At 39.4% G+C, this 17958-nt stretch overlaps 1 protein-coding gene across 1 annotated transcript in view; it reads right to left on the reverse strand.

Annotated features, from left to right (window-relative positions):
- The window catches only part of COMMD10 (COMM domain containing 10), a 121738-nt gene that overhangs the window by 78294 nt on the left and 25486 nt on the right, over positions 1-17958 (reverse strand). Inside the window, exon 5 of the mRNA XM_065663327.1 lies at positions 16023-16133. Coding sequence (XP_065519399.1) covers positions 16023-16133 — 111 coding nt within the window. The remainder of the gene's footprint in view (positions 1-16022; positions 16134-17958) is intronic.

The following is a 17958-nucleotide window of genomic DNA, read 5'->3' on the forward strand; positions in this document are numbered from 1 at the left end:
GGAGTCCAGCGCAGAGCCACAAAGATGATTAAGGGAGTGGAACATCTCCCTTATGAGGAGAGGCTGAGGGAGCTGGGTCTCTTTAGCTTGGAGAAGAGGAGACTGAGGGGTGACCTCATCAATGTTTACAAATGTGTAAAGGGTAGGTGTCAGGATGATGGAGCTAGGCTTTTTTCAGTGATATCCAGTGATAGGACAAGGGGCAATGGGTGTAAACTGGAGCATAGGAAGTTCCACGTTAACATCAGGAAGAACTTCTTTACTGTAAGAGTGACAGAGCACTGGAACAGGTTGCCCAGGGGGGTTGTGGAGTCTCCTACACTGGAGATAATCAAGGCCCGCCTGGACAAGTTCCTGTGTGATGTACTGTAGGTTACCCTGCTCTTGCAGGGGGGTTGGACTAGATGATCTTTTGAGGTCCCTTCCAACCCTTGGGATTCTGTGATTCTGTGATTCTGTGATTCACATTGTCCCTACCCCTGCAACCTTTTGTGAAAAATTGAAGACATGCCAAATCCACATAACTCTGAAAATGGAAAGAGCTCATTTTTATATATAGTATTTTTGCTTCAAGCTGCAAAGCTCTGTCTGCAGTTTTATAGGCTGGCTCATGTTTGGTCCACAGTTCTTATTTCCTTCTTTAGTTAAAAAATAAAAAATAAGAAAAAGACAGAAGCTAATGCTGAAAGCACATTACCCAAGTGCTTCACAACACAACGGGAAAAACAGAATGCTGATTTTTAATTCCATTGTCTGATACCACATGGCTATAAAAAGCCAACAGTTTCTCAAGTTTTGAGCATCTTTAAAGATGCAAGCTGAGCATCCAGATGCAAGATGCAAGTTTTGAGCATCTTCAAAATAGTCATATTAACACAAACATTCAAGTTACTTCAACAAATTCAAAACCAGATTATGTTGGATCAGAATGTTTTGAAAACAAACTTATTGCAAAGAAGGGAAGAAAAGGTTTAGAACAAGTATCCACAATCTAATGCCTCACTGTGGTGCTGCAGTTACAGCACTGCAATTCTTATGCTCAGCACCGACAAGTATGATTCCTCTATCTATGAAAAACAAATACAATAGATGTCTTTTTTTGTTTGTCTTTCTTGCTGTTGTAGTTATATTCCTATTATTTCCACAAATCTTTGTAAGATCGGCTTTTGGTCTGTGGCTCACTCCCTTAGCTAAAGATGTGTCAATGTCTTCTCTTCAAAAAACAGTAAACACAACAAGTGTACAACGTCCTAGACAGGCATCATAGGCCTCCATCTTAAAGTCAAGGATGTCTCCAAGTTCTTTGTGACTCTCCCAGGGCCACAGTAGTATACAGCTGCAGTCTGAAATAGCAATGGGAATTTTAAAGCACCTCCACTAAAAAAAAAAAAAAAAAATTAAAAGAATTCAAAATTCAAATTACACTACACTTGAATTTTCAAGAGCTTTCAGAATGGCTTTTCACATGCCAGGTTGAGAACAAAGCACTGCATCATGTGGCATACATAACACTTCTAACAGTGCATCACTTCCCAGCATGTTAATCATCCTCAGCCTTACCAAAAGCAAAAAAAAATCTACAGGTTCAACACATCTTCAGTTAGTTTTCAATGAAGCTTGCTTCTTTGTCGCTGTTAACTGCCCTTACTGCCTCCACCTCACCATATTTGCTCAAATGCAGCTCTGCTCTGTGTTACAACCTTCTCAGACATCACTCTGTCAGCTTACCTGAGTCTGCCTGACTACAGTACCCTTGGCAAATCAGTGCCCTCCAACAGAGAAGCTCCTTGATGCAGCAGCAAAGCAGTTCTCCTGAAAAGGTTTAGCATTAAATGTTTCCTGCTGTATATCATCTCAAATACATCTGCATTTGGAAAGAAATCAAACAGTACCAATTTCAATACTAAAAAACGGCTATTCTTGATCTCATGCATATTATCTACAAACTATTTTGGTCCTCATCAGAGTGAGTTTCATTTTCACTCAACGCGATATAAATTTAGAAAGAAGAGACTAAAATTGCTCACTCAAGAATCGGTTAAATGTCAGCCTCCAAGAGAACAGATACGAATACACTGCCATCCAGGGACACTCAAACTATCTGAACAGTGCCTAAACATTTCTTGCATTTGTATCGTTCCATGCTACCCCTCTAGGAGCAGATGACATCCTACAGCACAAGGGCTTTAAGGCCTGAAGAACAAAGGAAACCAATCTAATACAGAATTATAATGGTATCTTATTTAATCAACTACTGTTCTAAAATAAAAAGAAGTGTCAATAAAACAAAAAGATACCAATTACATGATGGCAGCAAATGAAAGCATGTATTAGAACTTCTTAGACACAACACCAGCCCCAGGAATTCTGTCACGCTGGTGACAAATTTGCTGTTCAAGGAATTTCAAAGATGTTTTGGAATCTGTAGCATTTTTCTGAGATAAGCACAATGCATTTGTTGCTATGAAGATGGGGTGACAGAAAGGAAGAAGGAATGAGAATATGAAAAGGCAACATGATCTAGAAACTATAAGAAAAAAAACAAGCTCAGAAATTCTGCTTCCCTGCGGTCACAAGGACTTTCCTGAATCTAGATACCTTTCTTCCTGCCTCTGAATCGCATTTTCAAATGAACCTCCTACTCCTGAGTACTCTTAAGATCTTCTAACAAAAGGCACTTCCTTTCCAGTAATGACTTCAGGTATTTACAGGCAATATTTGTAATGCTTATGCACTTGATCTTGAACAAAGATATGTATTTGTTTTCAAGTGTGTATGGTTAGATTATGAAATTCCTTTATTTAGAATTCAGATTAGGAGAAGAAAAAAAGACAACATGACTTTGAACTCCTCTGTACAGCTAATGAATCCTATACTCAGTTCCAGGCTGCGAGCCCCCAGGACTACTAGGTACAACAGCACTCCTGAAGCATAAATGGGCAGCCCTACAAGGTGTGCGTGCTTCTCCAGAAAGCAGCTTAATCCCACGACTCTTGTATGCTAACACAGAATAATGCTTTTCTCCATCTCATGAAGGAAGCAAATGCACCCTTTAGTACTGAAGTACCTAATCAAAAGAAATATACACCGACCAGAACTAGCGGCCTACAAATCTGGCCCTTGGCAACTTGTTTTACTGTCAAATTCCCAGTCTTATAACATTACTTATTCCCAAGCATAAGCATCTCTCAGCTCCTCATTTCTGTTGATGTTAGAAAAGAAGACGGATAAACAATCCAGCACTTTCAGCCTTCTTTAAAACCCTGATGCCTGCCTCTGCACACCAGAAGTAATTCAAAAACCCTCGAACCAAGCATTATAGAAAAACTCAGTGCCTAATCCTTATGTTGTTGAAGGAGGAAAGCATCTACAAACACCACTTACAAAGCAATTCTCCTAATATTTTGATTACAAGCACAGCAGAAATTGCTATCCCCTTACAACAGAGACAGCTATAACCTCACCAAGAAAGCATCACAGTGCAATTTCCATTTTCCTTTGACCCACTGGTGTGGTTCCATGTCATGGGCTGGCTGAACAACTTAGTTATACTGATTACATACATGCAAGTACAATGCTCAAGGGGTTAGAAAAATAAGCAGCTTTTCTTTGCATATATTTAAAGCAAGACAAGCATATTCATTAGCTCTGGCTCTATTTTGGGGGTTTTTTTGTATTGCCCTTTCATGACTACAAGTCTTCGAAATGTATTCTCAGGAACAGGATCTGTTTCTATAACAAAAAAGAAGTATCTTCTTTTCCCCAGAATCTCTTCTATCACTGCCTTGCCAGTGAGTGCATTCCTAGAAATACGTATTTGTTGCTTCACTAGTACCGATTTTATGCAATGATGCTGAACAAGATTTGCTCAGGGGCTATAAGGCCATGCTGTGGGTTGTGGTTTTTCTGTGAAAGAGGTCATATTTCATGTATTATAACCAGTGAAAAAGGTCACTTGTCATAGCAGCTTTTAACATTTGCAAAATGTTCATACAAAGCCAAGTAGCACAAATTTGGATGCCACACAGTTCCAGATACCAAACTCCTGTCATTTGTAAACAACAGGAAGCAAGATGAGTAAAAACTGCCGCCCTTGCATATAATTGAGGTGATGACCTACCTCTTCCACCTGAAGCGGGTCTACAAAGGGTGTCAGCATTGCTACAGACACCTGTTCAATGCAAAATGCACAGCACTGATACTGTTTGACAGCAAGTACTGTGTATTTATTGCCTCAAGCATGACAGATGTTCACAACGCAGGAGATGCTCACTTCGCACTCTTTCAATATACATACTGCTCCAGGAAACCAGATCTGGCAATTTCACTAGTTTGCGTATTGACAAAAAAATTAGCAAAAGTAACAGGAAAATAAGCCCAGTGATTCTGCAAAGCAGACAGAAAATACAGAACACTCCAATTGCTTTCAAATTCACAAACTTGCTACTAACCTACAAAGCAGCTTGGTTGGAAACTTGTAATCACAGAGAGGATTACTTTTCCCTGACAGTACCATCTTGTATCGAAACTCATGAAACAACGCATTTAAAGAACTGACAAAGGAAAAGCAAAGCACAGGAGAATCACAACAATGGTGAACACAAATGTAAACTGAAAGCAAATGAGGAAGCGTGGCTTCCTTCTGTACTACTTTGAGCAGACTTAATGAGATGCCTGTCACATAAAATACCTAATTAGTTTGTAATAGTCTATGTAATACAGAGCTACTAGCAAGGTATGAACCAACAGTGTAACTGGATACGGCTCTCCTCACCATAATGTCTTTTAAACGTACATGAGACAAAAGGAAGGTGCGGTCTGCACAGTATGTGAACTGGTCTGGCAGCTGCTCCTTGCCACCCTTTCACCCCCAAACAGCCTCATCTGACGTAAGTATTGACATGGTTAGGAAGAAAAGGCATGAATGTGTGTCATTCAACAGGACACGTGACAGGCTTTGTATCCGAGGCAATTGGGAGTGGGCGGAAATAAGACTGGGTGCAGGATGTACAGCCTCAAAGTGATTCCATAGTAAGCTGTGGGACCTGAGCCTGGCAAGACGTAAATACTCTTACACAGATCAGCTTCTCTTCTTTGGGCTGCACAGTAAAAGTACTGTGATAGAAATCTGCAATTTCCCAATTTAAAGTTTCACACATTATGTCCTCGCTTTTTAGTACTATAAGAGAGACACTCCGTTCAAATGCTTCCAACAGTTAATTTTTGGTTTCTGTGGCCAGCCCTGCTCTTGAAAGGATTACAGAGAATGTCTGAAAGGAAAATACTGACAAGCAGTCACATTATGAAGAAATTATTCACACATGTGTGGAATATTTGGGAGGAATCTCACAATTATGCAACTTCATACTGACAAGAGTACTCATGGCACCATACAGTTAAAGCTCCTGTATATTTACTGAAAACATCCCTCTGCTCTCAGACATGCATCAGTGCTTCTTCTGGAAGAAGGTAAGCTGCCCCACTAAGTAAATTTAAGGGATATGACCAAGTGTCCCAAGTCCTGTGCAGATACTTGACTGGAAACCTCTACCCTTAGTCAAGCAGTCTCTCTCCCCCTTCCAGTCCAGAAGTTGAAGTTACTACTGCTGCGGTCAATATGCCAAGGGAAAAGCTGGCGCTGTTCTGAGGAGAGTTCTCTGGCTTGCTTCCTCCCAGGACTGAGACCTCTCTGTTACCTCTCTAACACGTCAGTATACACTTAAGCAGCAGAAGACAGCTTACCTGAAGCTCCCCACTCCAGCAGTGCACTGCTGACCCCCAAGCTGATGCCGTTTTCCCCCCATGCAAACATATTAGCTACTCAAATGCAGCTCTGCACACCCATTCCAGAGTACATCCTCTGGTAGTGGATGTACTTTGAGGATGGTTTATTGAGGAAGACAAAACAAGTTAGAAATTAATTAAAAAAAAAAAAAAAAAAATCTGACATTTAAAATCCAAGTTAAGGAACAGTGAAAGTTAGATTTGCTAAAATTTTCCATATTTTAGAAATTAAATACTGCGAATTATCTATGAGACTTTTAATCCATTTGGCCCAACTTCCCTTTTGCATTTCAGAAACGCAAAAAGGCAAAAATCATACTTGTTAAATGTAATTCATTTTCAGTTATTCTGCCTATTAAGACAGACATCTTACAGCATCTAAGGGCAGTCAAACACATTTTAAAAGCATGTAATTATACTCAGGCTTGCTATGGAGTTCCATAATTTTAAATATCAATTCCAGCCTGCAGAAGGTGGATATTATACACAACTTTAGTGTCAGGACTGCCTTAGAAAAATCCATGTCTTAACTGGATTTAATGTTGAAGCTGGTCTTACTTTGTCGGGACACGAAGAATTACTATATTTTCAAGGAAATCAAACTAATATTCAGCCCAAATATGCAGAAGAAAATACAAAGATAAGAACTGGAATAACTAGATCTACCGCAACTGATGATCAAGCAAGTGATTTGATACTGCAGGAAGAAAAGCAGAAAACTAATTAAAATGACCCTTTTGATGTGCATAAAGATGTAACACAGGAAAATTCATTTAAGCAATGTGATAGTAAAAAAGCAAATACCCCAAATATTATGGTAATTCTAAAAATGTTTATATATATATAATGTTCTTACCAAATTTGCCTATAAAAACCTGCCCTACAGCAATACTTAAGCAAGATGGGTTGAAAACAGCACATTTTACAAATCAGAAATTAGCTATAGTTCTAGACTACAATATTTTTTTATGAAGATAACAATGAGTTATAACAGATGAAGAGCAAGATCAGAGTGCCTGATGTGTTAAAATATGCCAGCCTGCACCTAGGCTTTCCAGGAGCTGAACAGAGAATCAACATAAATGAGACATTCACAGGCTGAGTGACTCCTCCATGCCTCTTATACCTTCCTGTTCACCTCCCATCCTCCTAGAATATATTTCATATAATTTATAGAGCAGTGTAATATTGCATCCTCCAAGCTAATCCACCCATTTAACTTTTTAGAAGGTGAAAAAATACACAACTTCAGATAAATAATCAAGGTCATCTTAAAAAATTTATTAATGTCTTATTTTGCTCCTCTCTGACTAAAGATCTCCTTATATTCAGAGAGTCCCTCCAACACAGGACACACTGACAGAAGACAGGGCATTAAGAAGAGTGCACCTGTCCCATTCCCACCCAAGAAATAAACAGCAAAGCAAGAGCGGTCCCAAGCTACTGCAGCAATAACAAGGAGCAAGGCAACTGCTTCTGAAGTGTCAGTGTAACTGGAAAACAGGCAGTAATCATGGCTGTAGAAGACAATCCTACCTCTTCCAACAAGCTCTGAAGGTATCCCTTGCATGGGAACCAGCTACCATAAAATAAAACACTGTTGGCTCTTAAAGATGCGAAGTACTTTATAGCATGTCTACCGAGAAAACACATGGAAACTCCTGTTTTAAAATTCCACGTCTCTCATAACTTTCCTTGTTTAGAATCCCTCAAAGGAAAAATAAAGGATTAATGGATAAAACTTTTTGCAAGTCTCTCCTAGCTGCAACTGCTGAGCAGTAACGAGTTAGCATTTTTACAGATGGAAGAACTACAAAGCTAAAGATGGAAAACTTAGAAGCATTTCCAGCGTACTCAGAAAACATACAGACACATGTTTATAGGCAGTTCTGCAAAGCTTCCCCAACACCAACGCTTTCATACAGAAAAAGTTAATCTCTACTTCCATAAAGAACATATTCCACCTCTTCTCTGCTTGCTACCAACTGTCTGACTTAAACGCCATAAAATGTTACTCACTCAATAGATCTAAAGGCGTTATGACCCTCTGAATTTTACACTTTTTAATGGTTAGGAAAAATGTGGTTTATGCATCTATACATAGAAGAATTATCTATTATTAAACATCAACATTAGAAAGCTGATGACTTGGAGATCAAAGAATCAGAATAGTTTAGGTTGCAAAAGACCTTTATCAAATCCAAAAGTTAACCTAGCACTGCCATATCACTAAGCACCATATCTACGTGTCTTTTAAATACCTCCAGGGATGGTGACTCCACCACTTCCCTGGGCAGCCTGTTCCAATGCTTGACAACCCTTTTGCTGAAGACATTGTTCCTAATACCCAATCTAAACCTCCCCTGGTGAAACTTGAGGCCATTCCCTCTTGCCCTATTGCTTGTCACTTGGGAAAAGAGACTGACCCCCATCTCACTAAACCTCCTTTCAGGTAGTGGCAAAGAGCAAAACAGCCCTCACAACCTTTCCCTTCTTCAGACTAAACACCCCCAGTTCCCTCAGCCATTCCTTATCAGACTTGTGCTCCTGAACCTTCACCAGCTTTACTGCCCTTTTTGCCACTACATGTTGTCTTCCTCTACCTTTGCCTTCAGTTCTCAAAGACAGCAGTCGACTTCATTTTAATCGAGTTCACATGCAGAAGTGTGGTTAATCAAGGACACACACAGTTATGCTTGCAAGACTGAGCCTTGCTGTTACAGAAAGTTCAACTTTTGGGTTCACCTCTGCCTAATCTTACTCATTCCTTACACTACATTATCTTTCTACCTCAGAGTCAGGATGAAACAGACATGGAACAGATGCCAGTTTTTAATGCATTTGTGAAGGGTTTTATTGCCTAAGTAAAAGCAGGGGCATCAGTACTGCCAAAAAGTGCTGCAAAAGCACAGCAAAAGTAATAATATAAAAAAAAGGGGGGGGGTATTTTCCACTGCTACACACAAATGAAGACAACAGTTCATTTCCTAAAACACTGCATAGTTTCTGAAAGCATACAGATGCCTGAGAATTTGCAATGAATCCCACAAATCTTTAAGGATGAACCCTACAAAACCAGCTTAAAGCAAACAGGAAGCAAATTTTGTAAGGAAAAAGGTGTCATACACAATTGTATTAAATGAGAAAAACTTACCATATCGTGTTTTTCGAATGCCCTCAAGTTTAACTCTGCCTCACAGTGAAATGAGTCACCAAGTTTTAAGTTAAAAGTCAAGTATTTCAGCTACTTTTCTGCTGCTTATTTGCATTGAGGATGTAAAGTTACACATTAGAGACAATTCAGGTTACTCCTGTACAAAACAAAAGCTTCAGTACTAACTGTAGGCTGAGGTTGCCCAAGGCTGCAACCAACTGTAAACTGCAACAATTTTCTTCTTTATTTCTATGACACAAAGACACACAGACAAAGCCATATGAGTGTTTCAGTGGGAAAAGAGCATGTGCAGAGGCTGTAACCAGTTACAGGGTTTGTAAATTCATGGTTGTAGACTGTATTCATAAATTCTGTATATGGCCAGGTGAAACCTAAGAATGCTGTAAAGAGATCCCGGTAAAGAGATCCTTACTGTAAGCTGGGTTAACTAAATCGTGCAAGATCTCAAATGGAGTCAGACAATTAACTACGCCCTGCAGCAGAATTGCCAGAAGTGAGTGCACACTCCTGGAGTCACACCATCTGGCAAATGGATTCTAAGTAAAATGTCAAACTACGCGCAACCTACAGGACATGGTTACATTCTCATCCATTTCGACACTGGTAAGAAAACAAGAGTCTGTCCAGCATCTTGAAAATTCTGGCTGCATCTTTGTTTCTTCCCCTAATTAAATGAATTTAATCAGAGATAATAGATACAATAGACCAAAACCAGTCTTATGCAAGAACTGCTGTGCGCTGCAAATCCAGAGTTTCTGGCTCTCATGGTTAAGCAATGAAATTGCTGACAGCTTTCTGTAGCAATCTGACAGCCTCGAAACAAATTATGAATTTCAGTCTCATTTTTCTGAACTGTTCCACACACTGAAGATTATACAGTCATTCTTACTACAGCTCCAACAAATATGAGGGCTTTCATCAATATTCTGAAACTTCCCCTTAGGAAATTTTCTTTTTTCTGATCAGCAGCCGTATTTATTAGGTCTGAGTTGTCAGAACAAAACTGGTTTCCTAATCTACCTTGCCAAATGCAGCAACCTTGCTTGTATACAGAAGTTCAGAAAGACCCTGAACCAGGTCTGTGCTATCTGAGGCTATTCAGGCTTCCAGTTACTTTCTCTAAATAGGAACGAAAAAAATCTTTTCCCTCAATCTCATTTTTGCATTCATCCAAGGCCTGTCCTACTTAATTTCTGCAATTGCTAGAGACTTGTAAATCTACTTGATGAGAAGACTAAATTTGGCTCAAGGGTGTACATGCAAGCTAGCCTGTTTGTGTTCCGAGAAGGAAAATGGTGATGTCCTCATCAGAGCTGTAAACGGTTGAGAGGCAGCTGATGAATGCAAAAAACAACTTACAATTGTTTAGTCTCTGCACCTCATCACAGTTCTTTCAGCATCATGTCGTTTAACTGTCCTGTTTTTTTGAGGCCCTACAAATTACTCCTTTATTTTGAAAATCAAAAATGGCACTGAAATGCATCACCCCAAAGCTGAGACCTAAGAAGGCAAATGAAGGGGGTACATCATGGTAGAGATACTCCAACTTCTACCTCTTTGGAGTGGGAATACATCATTCACATTCACCAACTCCAATTGTTATGCCACACCTTTCTTCTCACAGGAAAACAAAAGGCTAAACTGAGGGGAAGCATATATGAGCGTATATGAGCACCATATTTGCTTGAATATAATCCAAGTTCATGTCCTACCTGCATGCCATATAGGCTTCACAGAATCTACAGCCTTAATCGACTGACTGATTTAGCCCTCCTAGAAGAAAAGCTTTGTTTCTCATCTACGATGCTTTGCTGTTAAAGATGGGGAAAGTATTCACAATGGCAAACTTAGAAAGCAGAATGGCATACTTAAAGTAAACAGAGCAAAACATCTAAGATCTGAATTTCTGCACAGTCTAAAAATGTATAGAAAGCCTGTAAAAAGTAGGGTGGGGAGAAGGGAAGGGAAGAAAACCATACCCTGTTATTTTATCAAGTGAAAAATAATCATTTAAGATTTCCAGACTTCTAGTTACACTGCATAATGACAAACATGTATTGCAATCTCAGTTTCTAACACAGTCAGCCCTCTGTTTTGCTTCTGAACAGTTATAGAAAAAAAATTGTTTAAAATATTTCCACTGTAATATTTCCCTTTTAAAGCATCTAGAAGTTAGAGGAAATTAAGTAAAAAGAAATAAAATTCTTTTAGTATAGTAACACTTTCATTATATCTGTCTTTTGTCAAATGTATTACACTAGCAGGCTTAACAAACCAGGACATTTATCAGTTACCTTTTGTCGTGAATTTGCAGATAAAATCCTGTAACAAAATTCTTCAAACACATGTATTAAGAAGGAGCAAAACAAAGTATTGAATTCTTACAAGGAATCTATACATAGCATTCACACTGAAAAAAAGAGCTCTGCCAAGAAGTCTTTAATGGTTAAGAATAAAATCATAGATTAAATAGAGAGAAGGAAAACCCAGAAAAAAGCAAAGCCTTCCATAAGACAAACTGTAATTAGGTAACTGAATCTAATAAAATATGTGGAATGGAGTTACAGAAAAAAAAAATTGATAACTATCAAGAGACAACACTGGGCAAGAACAGTTTATTTATCTTAACAATTTTCAAGTATAAATGTTAGCTACAGATCATGTGTAAGAATACACAATAATAAATACCTTTTATAGTAATGCACCTTACTGGTTCTTCCTAGTAAAGAGTTTCTCCTATGCCTTTTCAAGAACACACTGCTACCTCTTATGTCCCTCTGCAGAGATATTTGGCATCAATGATGTGACATTTCTGAAGGCCTAAGACTTAATCTTTTTTTATATGGTTCCTTTGGTTACAAAAAACTATCACCATTTATAAAGATCTGGACTAGATGGCCTAAGGTATTACTGCTATTAACAGGGGGGAAAGAACACGACGGGGGGTGTCTACGTGGCTGATTATTAAATAAATTAATGAAGAAAACAGATATTAAAACACACACAGCACTTTCTGGGAACAGTCTTTGTTTGCAAATCAAAATCATAATTAGTAGCACAGATTATCAGGACTGTTAATTTGTGCTCCCTCTACCGGTTAATTCACCCTATAGACAGAAAAATAGTCAAAAAAACCTAGACTGCTACGTTGCAACTCAGTGGCCCCAAAAACCTGAAACCAAATTATGTTATTAAAGAAAAGCCTCATATGCAGCTGATGTTTTCACACATCAATCAGTCCTAAATGTTACCTTAGCCCAGAAACATCAGAATGGAAGCAAAAAGGATCTTGCCGTTCAAATGTATGTGTCTTATCACACCAGCTTGTTTTGTGCGCTTAGTTCATAGAAATTCCACTTCCCTTAGACTTAGAAATGCAATTAAACATTTCAAATTATGAATCATTGCAAGAAGTTGCTGTTAATTGGATTTTTAATTGAAAGCTCCTTTTTTGTCTCCTTCTTATACAAGGCACCAAGTGCCTTCTTATACAAGGCAACTAAGTGGCGCAGCAGCCTAGATCAAAAGACAATTTGGGCTGGAAGGCAAGGGTTTGGCAGCCCATCTGATCCAGCCCCTGCTCATAGCAGGGCTACCTCCATGCTTCAGTCTGAATGCTCAGGGACTTGTCGCTTTGACTCCCGAGTATCTCCAAGGCTGGCAACTCCGAAGCCTCTCAAGGTACCTCATTCCATACTTAATAGCCTCCCCCCCCACATTGTGAGAAACATCTCACAGCATATGCAATATGTTTGTTAGATACAAATCAAGCATAATTCAGAATATAATAAGCAAACAGCAAATTTGTAGCAAAACCCAGGAAAAAACAGTTTACGAAAAATCATGGGATCTGATCACCATTACTACTAGTCACAAGCAGCGTACTTCCTGGGCAATGCAAATGTCACTAGCAGCTTGGATCACCTTTAAGAACCAAAGACCACTTTACTTTTTAATTTTGATGTTATAATACCTATAGGATTCTGCATTTCATCTGAAGCTTACAAAATATACTCTATAAATATTTATATAGCATATAGCAGATCCTCTGACTCTCTTCGTTCCATGAAGCACAAATAACGTTCACATATCCACAGGTTTTCTCATTACTTCTCCTGGAGAGATAATTTAAATACTAATTTAAAATGTCAAATTCTGACAGAGAACTGTTTAAATAATCTTTAAGTGGAGTGAGGTGTAGTAAGCACTAATGTATTAGTACAATTACTTTTAGTTAGCAAAAGTGGAAATAATAGCCATTTTTCTTTACCTTGTGAAGTACTGGGTGGTTTTATATTAATAGGCCTCGGATTTTTAGATGAGCAAGACAAACTTCTATTGTTATGTACAGATTAGAAATGTAAACACTTAACACTTCCCACTACGATCGACTCCACAATTGATTCAGAGCATTATCTCAACAAAGCAAAGAGCCAGTGTGACAAAGAGCGATACTGCCCTCTAATGAGCCAGACGTCAAAAGCTCCTCTGAAACAGAATTTCCTGCCTTTCCTGAAAAAATTCAAGTTGCTACACGCATGGATTATCAGAAAACGTAAAAAAAAAAAAAAAAAATAGAAAAAAATATATATAAGCTAAATTCATGCCAAATTTCTGCAAAAAAGGTACACACAAATTTGGGGATAAAATGTGTCTGTAGTGTGAGAGCACCAGTACATTTTTCTTAGAATCATACAGAATCACAGCGTCAACTAGGTTGGAAAAGAGCTTTAAAATTATCAAGTCCAACCTTTACCCCAGGGCTTTCAAGACCACCACTAAACCATGTCACTAAGGGCCTCATCTACATGGTTTCTTAACACTTCCAGGGATGATGACTACCACTTCCCTGAGCAGCCTGTTCCAATGCCTGACCAACCTCTCTGTGAAGAAATGTTTCCTGATATCCAATCTATAAACCTCCCCTGGCACAGCTTGAGGCTGTTACCTCTCGTTCTATCCCTTGTTACTTGGGAGAAGAGACTGATCCCCACCTCACTATAACCTTCTTTCAGGCAGTTGTAGACAGCAATAAGGTCCCCCCTGAGCCTTCTCTTCTCCAGACTGAACCCCCCACCCCATTCCCTCAGCCCTTCCTCATCAGACTTGTGCTCCAGACCCTTCACCAGCTTCGTTGCCCTTCTCTGGACAAGCTCCAGTGCCTCAGTGTCTCTCTTGTAGTGAGGGGTCCAGAGCTGAACACAGGATTCGAGGTGGAGCCTCACCAGTACCGAGTACAGGGGATGATCACTGCCCTGGCCCTGCTGGCCACACTATTGCTGATACAGGCCAGGATGCTGCTGGCCTTCTTGGCTGCCTGGGCACAAGCTGGTTCATGTTCAGAGGCATAAATCATCACCTCCAGGTCCTTTTCCACGGAGCAGCTTTCCAGCCACATTCCATGGGGCTGTTGCCCAAGGGCAGCACCCAGCACTTGCCTTGTTGACCCTCATACCACTGGCCACAACCCATCAATCCACCCTGTCCAGATCCCTATGCAGAAAACTTCCTATCCTCCAGCAGATCAGCACTCCCACCCAAGTTGGTGGTGTCTGCAAATTTACTGAGGATGTGCTCAATCCCCTCATCCAGATCATCAGTGAAGATACTAAACAACACTGGCCCTAATACCAAGTCCCAGGGGACACCACCAGTTGCCAACTAGATATGATGCCATTTACCACCACTCTTTGGGCTTGGCCAGCCAGCCAGTTTCCAACCCACGAAAGAATACACCTCTCCAGGCCATGAGCAGCCAATTTCTCCAGGAGAATGCTGCGGGAGACAGTGTCAAATGCTTTACTTAAGTCCCACTAGACAATGTCCACAGCCTCATCAACCAGGCGGGTCATCTTATCGTAGATGATCAGGTTGGTCAAGCAGGACCAATATTACATTGTTCAATCTACATGCCAGTTACAAGTCTATTCTGGGCTTATACTTACTGCAACATAATTCTGATCTTAGCATCTAATTATACACACAGAAAGAAAGAAGAAATCAAAATAATCCACTTGCTGAATTCTGTTTGTAAAGGAAACAGACAAACTTTCTGTGTGATTTTTCCCTTTTTTTAAAAATTATTTTGCCACAGAATTTAATCTGTATGCAGTGCTGCCCTATGCAGCTTGGACATAAAATTCTGTCTAGTTCTTGTATTTGCATTTCAAAAATACATGTTGCAGTGAACTGCTGAAAAAACACACAACTGCTGCAAGTCCTGGTGAGAAGTACGGACATAAGCTGTGCATTCTATTATTCTAATATCGATCAGAAATTTCACTCACATTAGTAAAATTACTGTTTTTTTATTATTTGGCAATAAATGCAGTGCCAAAGCAGAACTGAGTTCTGATTTTTCCCTTCAAATCTCTTATAATGACTTGTTCACAGATAAACATTCTGACAGACACCACAGAAGTAAAAACTCCAATTTTTGTTAGCAAGATAAGGTTAAAAACAATTCATGAGTTTAATTTAAAACATGCTAGCTAAGAAAAGATATAGATCTTACGAATAAAAAAGTATGTTCATTAGTGGGCTTTGCCAACAAAACACCACCACTCACTAAAATCCTCGAACTTAAAACTGTACCTTAAAACCTCCAAATACTGCGTTTCTGTGGCCTCACATACTATGTCATCATTCATATAAATACATCATTAGCACAGAAAGGTTGCAAGTGATGACTAGTATCTTAACTGCACACATGGTAGAAAGTTGCAAGCTACTAAGCATTAGAGGTGTAAGAGGTACCAATCACATGCGAGGTGATAAAAATAAATTAACTACAGAGTTACAGAGACCTAAAATAACCATATTCATATTTCTGCATTATATTACAGTCCAAAGAGTTGGTAACGCAGCTGTCAGGCTACCCAATATATATACTATTGCATCAGTACTTCACAATTCCAAGTGCTTACTATAATTTTATAAAATACAAAAAAGAAAACACAGGCAAGGCTAACAAAGAACAAGAGTTCCAACTGATGCCTCAGAACCTGGAACATAAGTGCTTCACCAGAACTCACTCCAACTCTGTCAGGCATGCATTTCCTACCTTTGAGTCTTCATTGTTCACTCCCAGTTCTAGGACAGCTTGAGGAGACTTCAGCTTTGCTTGCATGGATTCTGCCAGTTGAAGATTAAGCTGCCATCCAATTGTTTCAAGCTATAAAATACAAATTCAGATTACAATCGGTGCAGAGCCACTCAGGTCAACTTTCAATATTGTGCCAGTGAACACAATGTCAGGCTCTGCAAATGTTAAGCATTTTTAAGCAATGCATATTCTGCAACTTCTCCTGGATTCCAAGACAGATTTGCTTCTCTCTTACGCTATTTATTGTGCCTGTGACCACCCAAAATAAAGCAACTTCATATGCTTCAGATCTGCTGGAACCAATCCACAAAACACAACTAAAACAAGGCAGTTTCCCCTTCTTCTGGAAGTTTATCAGCAAAGCTGCAGATTCAATTTTATTTCATATTTATTTTTCTTTTAGGAAAAAGAAAAAACTACCAGTAAATGGCAAACCAGCTAAAAATCGTAAGTTCTCAATCAACAGATCTACTCATGTGTGTTCTACCATATACAGATGTTAATGACAAAAGTAATTCTGTTCTGCTTTTTAAATTGTTACTACTGAAAAGCCAAAAACAAACCAGTTAAGCATGTCAGCAACAGAATTTTAGTAGAAAGCTACACAAAAATACATTTTAAATTGGTTTCTAATCCATTCATCTAAAATTAAACATTATCAAGCTACATCTCATGCATAAATGAAATACACAAGAACAGAGCTGTAAGTCACAGAATCACAGAATTGCTAGGGTTGGAAAGGACCTCTGGAGACCACCTAGTCCAACTCTTTCATGAAATAACCTACCAGGCCTTCTCAACTAAAGCAAAGCAGAAAACTAGTCTCCCCATCTGGCAAGTTAATTTGTATACAAATTCTTTTTCATCTTGTGTCTCCCCTCTGCTAGAAAAGACTATGTCTGACTTGGTAAAAGTGAAAGCGTGCCACATCTCAGTTAACCACTTACCAGTAGAACAATTCAGCTAAAATCGTCAACAACATAAAGTCATCCCAGATGCACAGCTATAATACTGTAAATGTGATCTAGCTCATTTTGTGGTAGCCATAGTTTCAGTATGCCCACAGCCAATGAACTAAGTATGCTTTAAAAGACAAGTTTTATAAATTCTAAAAGCAGATTTATTTTTAATCATAATTCTCTGGTTTCATTTCCTCTAAATAAAAGGCCATTGCCCAGCCCAAAAGTACAGCACAGTACAAATTAGATTATGTGGATGTGCCCAAGTCAGTCACAATAATAGGCAAGTCTGCTAATCCCCTGTTCTGGTCAGTATTTCAAATCCTCCAGCAAATCACACCAGAATCACAGCTGCAAAATGTTTTTTCTCTCCATGAATTTCAATAAAATCAAGTAAATAAATCAACTCTGGTTCTCTAAGGAGCACAAAGGTCTGTGCATCCTGCCTTACTAGGTTTTTGATCCAAGTTCAGTTCATAGAATCATAGAATGGTTATGGGTGGAAAGAACCTTAAGATCATCCAGCTCCAACCCCCCAGTCATGGCCAGGGACACCTCACGCTAAAGCATGCAACGCGAAGCTTCGTCCAGCCTGGCCTTGAACACCACCAGGGATGGAGCACTCACAGCTCCCCTGAGTAACCGATTCCAGTGCCTCACCACCCTCACAGTAAAGAACTTCTTCCTTGTATCTAACCTGAACTTCCCCTGTTTAAGTTTATCCCTTGTCCTATCACTACCGTTCCTAATGAAGAGTCCCTCCCCAGCATTCCTATAGGCCCCCTTCAGGTACTGGAAGGCTGCTATGAGGTTTCCACGAAGCCTCTTCTTCTCCAGGCTGAACAGCCCCAACTTCCTCAGCCTGTCTTCATACAGGAGGTGCTCCAGTCCACTGATCATCCTCGTGGCCCTCCTCTGGACTTGTTCCAACAGCT

This window comes from Lathamus discolor, chromosome Z, assembly GCF_037157495.1.
Source record: "Lathamus discolor isolate bLatDis1 chromosome Z, bLatDis1.hap1, whole genome shotgun sequence".
Classification (NCBI taxonomy): Eukaryota; Metazoa; Chordata; class Aves; order Psittaciformes; family Psittacidae; genus Lathamus; species Lathamus discolor.